General features: G+C 48.9%; 1 protein-coding gene across 4 annotated transcripts in view; it reads left to right on the plus strand.

Moving 5' to 3' along the window:
- ADGRD1 (adhesion G protein-coupled receptor D1) overlaps positions 1-5,489 on the plus strand; it is a 79,759-nt gene extending 74,270 nt beyond the window's left edge. For 3 of the 4 annotated variants that reach the window (XM_030233213.2, XM_050980678.1, XM_050980679.1), the window contains 3 exons: positions 150-191; positions 1,999-2,091; positions 2,707-5,489. In XM_030233213.2, the coding sequence (XP_030089073.2) occupies positions 150-191; positions 1,999-2,091; positions 2,707-2,802 (231 nt within the window). In that variant the 3' untranslated portion in view covers positions 2,803-5,489. Of the gene's footprint in view, positions 1-149; positions 192-1,998; positions 2,092-2,706 lie in introns of those variants that run through there. The other variant, XR_007778929.1, reaches the window with a different exon arrangement.
- The last annotated feature ends 1,944 nt before the right edge of the window (positions 5,490-7,433 follow it).

Consider the following 7,433-nt stretch of genomic DNA (forward strand, 5'->3'; position numbering starts at 1 on the left):
TTCACTCGGGCCACTCTGGTTTGTTGCACTCAGATATTTACAGGGCTGCAGCTCCTGATGCTGTTCTGTACATACTGAGGGAAACGCTGCATGAAACGTTTGATTTTTCACAGTCAGACCTCACCCCTCTCCCTTTTTTCCATTTTCAGGGGTTTTTCATGTTCCTGTTTCACTGTCTTCTGAACTCAGAGGTATGTAACCAATTGGTGTTAATAGACCTGGTGTTACCAAATTCAGAGAACACAAGCGTGGAGCCAGAACAGACTTTCTGCATCATCACTGCCTGCTCTGTCACTGATTTCCTTTCTCTTTAATTAATCCCTGACTCTTCTGGCTCTGTGACTTGTTTTTACCCATGCTTGACGTTTGTTTTAATTAGCGCTTAATTAGAGCAAGGTTTGAAGCACAGAGCCAAGCTGAGAGGGGCAGTTGAGGGGTCAGAGGAAGCTGGAGCTGGAGGGGCTGAGCAGGCAGGGCTGCCCTGAGGAGAGGAGGCTTCACAAGTGGGAGCAGGACTCACTCTGGCCGTCCCTGCTCTGCTACAGCTGCAGCCCCAGGGAGGAAAATAAATATTATTCTCAGCAAAACATACTTGAGGAGGTTGCTCCTGCAGTCCTTAGTGGAAGCCATGCTTTGCAGAGGAGATTCCAGGTATTTTTCTTGGCAGGAAGGTCAGGTGTTCGCAGGGGACTGAGGCATCTTTGTGCACTGGAACAACTGGGATGAAGCCAAGACAGGGCTGATGGAAATTTGGCTTGCAGCATCCTCTCCTCCCCTGGCAGAAAGCAGAAACTGCCCAGCACCAAGTGTTGCTGAGAGAAATGGTTTTTGTGAGAGCCATTTCCAGGCCTGCCAGGGCAGTGCCCAGTGGGGCCCTGGCAGCTCTGAGCACAGATCTCTCCTGGATGCCCATGAGGAGCTGTGCCCCATCACCTGCTGCTGCCTCCTGTGCTACAGCAGCCTCCAGCTCTTCCGTGGAGGAAGGATCATTTATTCATATAAATGAATATAAAAGGATCATTTATTCCTATTTGCCAGCCTGGCCCAGCCCAGAGCATTCACTGATGTGATCTCTGCCAAAATCAGTTTGGAGAGTCAGGTCTGACTGTGGAACTCTTGATCTTTATTGAAATCAACTAAAATTAAGCAGGCAGGTTAAAGGTTGGGAGGAAAAATATTTCTTTATTCTGTTCTCCCTGAGGCTTAGAAATCTTCAAGTTTCAAGTGTTTTATATCAAAAACAAATATTTGAATTGCTGTTGTTTTTTTTCTGGAACCTCATGAGAAATTAAATTCAGAAACTTTTCAGAATTTTTATCCTCAAAACCCAGGCAGCTGATGTGAGCTGTCATTTTTGGAGAGCAGGTCCTCCTGGCTCCTTCACAGGCTGTGCATATCTGAAACCCTCCCTTAGCTAAACAGCAGGAATTCTTTCAGAGGAGAATTTCTTTCTGAGAAGTAAAACTCAGATATTGTAAAGAAACATCCGTAGACTGGGTATAGCAGTGGCTGGGTGAAAAAGAGATTTATTCCCAGACAGAAATGCACTGGTATTATAGAGAATCACTGGAGAATGGGCCAAGATGTGCTTGATCTCCACACCAGGCACTTCCAGCCTCAGTCCTTGACCAGCCTCACCTCCTTGTCTCACCATCTGTCCTTTCTGCAGCTGGTTTGCAGCGGGTGGAGAGCACTGCCCATCCCCAGGGCGTGCATGCAGCACCTCTCAAGGGCTCAGTCACCTGGCAGCTGCTCTCTGTCCTGCTGGCACCTGCAGGGCTCTGCAGCCCAGGACAGCCTGCCTGGGGCTCTGGGCTCAGTCAGAGAGTGTGGGAGTGTCCCGGGGAAAAGTCCATAAAGACAAAGAAAAGTGGAGTGTTTGTTGTTTAATAGCACAGTGACATTTGTGTGGAGGGAGGGAAAGGGGGAAATGATTGCAGGCTGCAGCTGTGAAAGCAAACACAGCTTTTTCAGCTGGTTTTGCTGTTTTTGCCAAAGGTTAGAGCTGCCTTCAAGCACAAAACCAAGGTCTGGTCCCTCACCAGCAGTTCCACACGCAACATCAACGTGAAGCCCTTCAATTCAGACATTGTAAGTATTGCTCCTTTTTTCCCCTGCTGTGTTTGAGAGTGTTCCCCATTAAATTCTGCTGGAAAAACAGAGCAGGCCCATGGGTGTTTTTAGTACCAGCCTAATGCAAGGTGCAGACAGGTGGAACCAGCAAGCGTGAAGCTGCAGCTTTAAAATCTGTTTCTAAAGCAAAGGACACAGCTCTGCTTTCTGGGAAACCAGCAAACAAAAGCAAAGAGCTTTGTGAGCTCTGTTCAGTGAGGCCATTCCCACCCTTGCAGGATTGCTGCAGTCTGGCAGCATTTTGGCAAAGCATTGCTCTGATGGTGGTGGCTCTCTGGTCGGGCTTTCTTACACGTGAATATCCTCTGCCAGCTCTCCCTAGATTGCCTTGAGACAGGAGACATTTGTTTTCATGAAGAGCCAGACATCTGAAGTGATGGGTGTGTGAAGTGATCGTTGCCAATCACCCCAGATCCTGGCCATAACTGTTCAGGAATCCTTTATGGCACGTGCTCCCACCGCCCTGGGACAGCCCTGTCATGGAAACAGATGCTCTCAAGCTTTTATTTCATCAGGCCAAGAGATGCTTGGCAAAATAAATAAATTGATTTTCTATACTGTTTTATTTTCCAGATGAGTGGGACCAGGCCAGGCACAGCCCCCACGAAGGTGAACACCTGGGATAAGAGCTCCCATTCTGCAAACCGCATCGATTTGTCAGCAGTGTGACAGGAGCAGCAGCTCCTCAGGGAGCACCAGGCCATCCATCCAGGACCTCCACACCGTGCCCACCCGCTGCTCCTGCTGCCAGAAACAGCAGAAAACTGGGTGTAAATCACTGCCCAATGAACTGGCCCTTGCCATCCTGTTTTGTTGAGTAAATTGCCCTCGCTGCTTGCCCTCCAAACTGTCACAGGTTCTGTCAGCAATTTCTGTAGCAGTGACCAGCACCAATGCCCACTGGATGGTTTTGTCAGCAGTGATGAGAACACGGGGTGTGCAAGAAGGGCTTTTTGCTCCCTGAATCACTCCAGCTCCCAGAGCTGAGGGGAAGCAGCATGCCTCTGAACAGAGGGGGTTTTGTGCTCCCAAAGGAACTCTTCCCATGGTGATGGTGCAAGGAGACGATTCCAGACTGGCTGTGCTCTCTCTGTTTACATTTTTTACCTTGCAGAATCAGCAAAGTGAAGTTGATTCAAAATAGATATTGTGGTGTTTATCTAAGTGCTAGAAGGAGGCAGGACGTGAGGGAGAAGCAGGTTCCAGAGTGGCTGTGGATGAGCAGAGCCAATGAACCCATGGGCAGCACCTGTGAGCTGAGACTCTCCTGGATGGGCCTGTTGCCATTTTAGCTCCTCCTGTTGCCATTTTAGCTCCTCCTGTTGCCATGTTATCACAGGGACAAAGCTGGCTCTGGCTGTCCTGGAGCAGCCCCAGACCTCTGGTGCTGATCTGTGTCTGTACTGCCACACAAATAATTTAGTTATTCCCCTGCCTTGCCTGCAGCTCTGGGATTTATTCAGCAGCCAGGACTTCCCAGGGTGGCTTTGCAGCCACAGCTCCTGTCCCCAGCTCTCCCTTGAGCAGGGAATTCACTGGCCTGAGCCCCTGGGCTGCCCAAGTACTGCAGGAAACATGCAAAAAAACCCCAAACAGGCAGAAAATATGCAACTCTTCAACCTCACCTCTTGCTAAGGTGTTTCGTGTTGGGTTTTTAACCTTAATTAGATGTTTGTGTGCTCAGCAGCTCAGACCATTCCTGGTCCCAGTGAACGTGCTGTTTGTTTCCAAGAGAAAAGGCATTTACACTCTAATGTGCAGAGTGGAAATTTTCTATTGCATAGTAAATTTATCAAGAAGTAAATGAAAGTAAATTAATCTTTAGGAACAGGAAATACCCACCAACTATGACTGAATTTAGGGACGTGTTTAATCCAAAAAACATGGAATTTAAAGTTTAGAAAACCTCAATGCATTTAATTTCTGTTTGATCCAAACCAAGTGTTGTCCCTGTTTCCTTCCTGCACTAAAAAAAGGATCAGTTTCAGTTTGGGCCAGTCTTTCCTGCCTTTTCCCCTTGCTAGCCAGGACCTGCTGGTGTGATCCCCAAGCTGGGAGCCCAGAGTCCACCCGAGCTTGTTGAGCTTACAGCTGAGAACTTTCTGCAGAGATTATTTCAGTGGCAGCAGATCTGGAGCAGAGCAGAACTGCACCTCACACACCCAAACCAGGGCTGTAATCTCATGTTTCCTGATGCCAGAAAACTCCAACTGCTGACAGCTAACTCAGAGCCTCAGTAAAAGCTAAATATGCAGGGGCTGTGTCTTTATTTTTGGCTTTTCTGGGTGGTTTTCTCCTAGCCTTTTCTGCACTGCACTGTCTCACAGATGTGCAAATAGATGGGCTTTTCTTGGCCTGAAAATTATTATTTTTTCCCAACAGACCCTGTAGACAGAGCCCTTGGAATGTACAGAGGAGAACTGTGATAGCAGGGTTCAGAGCTTGTGTTGTGTGCAGAAAATGTTTTTCTGTACTGGAGTTCTTTTGGTTTTGGTTTGTTTCTTTGGTTTGCTTTTGGTTTTTTTACACTGTGACCACAAATACAGATTTTAAATCCCCCTTGATCATTTTTTAGTCATTGCATTATAGCACAAAGTTCTGTGAAGGAACCAGACAACATCTAAAACCTTCTTTATTTTTTAATCTTTATTTTTAGGAGTATTCCCCTCTGCACAGTTCCATGACCTGCATTCCCCCTGGGCTGTGTTGGTCACTTTGTGGCTGCCCCCACCAGAGGCACAGCAGTGACAGCAGAGGGGCACAGAGGGCTGCACCAGGCTCTCATCCAGCTGTGCTCAGGTTTCAAACTGCTCCCCAAAGCACGGACAGAGTTGGGTTTGTCCTTGGCAGGGGCAGGCAGGGTGGAGAGGGAGCCCTGGCCCCCCCGGGTCCCCTCTGGCTGCAGCAGGTTTACCTGTTCCTGCCCCCCAGGTCTGGAGTTTTCCCACTGCTGGGGCTTCTCTGGTTGTGCTGAACTGGTGGGAATCCCCTCCAAGTGAAATGGGTTCTTGTTGCCATTGATTCCATTTTTCTGTTTGATTCAAAGTGTTTTTCTTGGTACTGAGTGCAGCAAATGTACTGATAAGGAATGCTCAGATGAATCTTTGAACAATCTCTTTCTGTCCTCAGTCTCTTGAAGCTTGAAAATCTCACAGTTTATTTATGGGCTTGTACATAGCAGCTATTACAATATTTTTTTTGGACAGCATCATTTTGCCAACAGTATGAAATCTTAATTGAATGAAATGTGAGTTTTAAAAATAGGTAATGTAGCAAGAGTGACTCTGCCAGTAATTAGTAAAATAATTTCATTTTGTTGTTTTTTCCCCCCTCAAATAAATAAGAAATCTTAATTTCCTAGAAGTCTTTGTGTTTGTTGAAATGATTCTTTTGCCCTGGGCTGTAAACAGCAGCACAGCAATGAAGGCTCCCTGTCAGTGCAATTGTGGCAATTATCCACCAGAGCAATCACACGTCCTGAGAGACACCTGCTGCTGTGCAGGCAATATTTCTGTTAAAGTTTATTTATAGAGAACCCCTGCCCTGAGCCTCCCCAGCAGAGAGGGAACCCCTGGCATTCAGAGCAGAGCCAGGGCCTGGAGTTCTGGCTCTGGTTTCACTGCACAGCAGCTCAGAAGGGTGGGTTCTGAAATAATACTCCTGGGAAGAAGGTTTTGTTACTCTGACCCTTTCACCTGGAATTGATGGTGCCAGCCCAGAGATGTCACACCTGCACCTCCTCAGCTCCCTCCCTGGGTGCAGCCCGAGCTCCTTCCAAGGGCAGAGCTGCTCCTGTGGGCATCAGCGGGCTGCCAGCTGCCTCCTCTGTGCTGCACAGCCCTGCAGCTGTGGTCAGCTGGGCAGAAATACCTGGAGCAATCCTGTGCTGAAAAATTAAAGATTAGAATGCAGATGAGAAAGGTTTTCCATCCTCTTTCAATAAACCTTCTTCCCTTTGTCTCCTTTAAAATCACGTAGCAAGGCACACATAAAAGAAAGCCTTCTTGCTATTTTGTGAAACACAGAGGTTATTAACATTTATCATCCATGACAGAATAATAAATTAGATCATTTTGGCGCTGGCTTACATCATGTTTGCCTTTAAAAACATTTTCATTATATCTGTGCAATGCTTGGCTGGCTGCGTGCAGTGTGTCATGGACAGTTATTGCTGTAATTGCCCTTGTTCACACCATTTTCCCTCTCAATAATCCCATATGTTCTTGGAATCCAGGGGCCATATTTCACCCTGCCAGGGATGACTGCAGCACTGACGGTGCCACTGACATCAGCATCCCCCAGGTGCTGCCCCGGGGCACCAGGGAGTCCCAGGGGAGCTCTGAGCTCGGCCCTGGCTCTGCTGGAAGCTCTGCTGGCTCAGGGCACTCCCCAGAGCTGCTCCAGGCTGCTCTTTCACCTGCACCACAGGCAAAACCAAAACTTTCTCTCGTCCCTGTTATTTTCTGTTGTTACTGAATAAAATCAGGCTTGATTGGGCACTGAACGTGTCCTTACAGCATCCTCCAACTAAGCTTTTGCTGATATCTGCTCACAAACGGACCACAAAACACAAAACAGGACAAAAAAACCAACCCAAACCACACCAAAACTGCAGCACAGTTAGCAGCTCTGCCATTGCAAAAGCCTGGCTTTAGTTCCTGCTCATAATATTCTGGAGGAAAATGCAGAAAAAAGCAAAAATCAGGGGAGCCACTTAGGAGCATTTCAGGGGACAGAAAGGGTGATGGTTGGGCCATGACCTCACAAATCCACTTGTATCAATAATTCCTCTCTGAATGCCCAGCAGTTCAAACCAAACTTCTGAAATGAGGGATTTCCATCCAGCCCAGAGCCAGGGCAGGAGTGGGCAGCCCCGGGCAGGGGGAGCCTGCAGCCCAGCCCCCTCTGCAGCCCAGCTTTGCTCTGGGGCTGGGGCAGGGCTCACAGGGGTCACCAAGGGCTCACAGGAGTCACCAAGGGCTCACAGGGGTCACCAAGGGCCCGCAGGTGCTGGCACAGCCCTGCCCAAGGCAGCCCTGAGGAAGCCTGGGACAAGGACAAGGCCTTTTCCTGCTGCCAGACTGAGAGCAGCAGCTCTGCAGCAGGGCTCCCCACCTGGAACCCACCTGGGAGCCCACCTGGAACCCACCTGGGAGCTCACGTGTGCCTCCAGAGTCCCTGAACACCCCCCTGCAGCCCCCTGAACACCCCCTGAGCACCCTCCTGAACACCCCCTGAGCACCCCTGAGCACCCCCTGAGCACCCCCGAACACCCCCTGAACACCCCCTGAACACCCCCT

Source organism: Serinus canaria, chromosome 15 (assembly GCF_022539315.1).
Source record: "Serinus canaria isolate serCan28SL12 chromosome 15, serCan2020, whole genome shotgun sequence".
NCBI lineage: Eukaryota > Metazoa > Chordata > Aves > Passeriformes > Fringillidae > Serinus > Serinus canaria.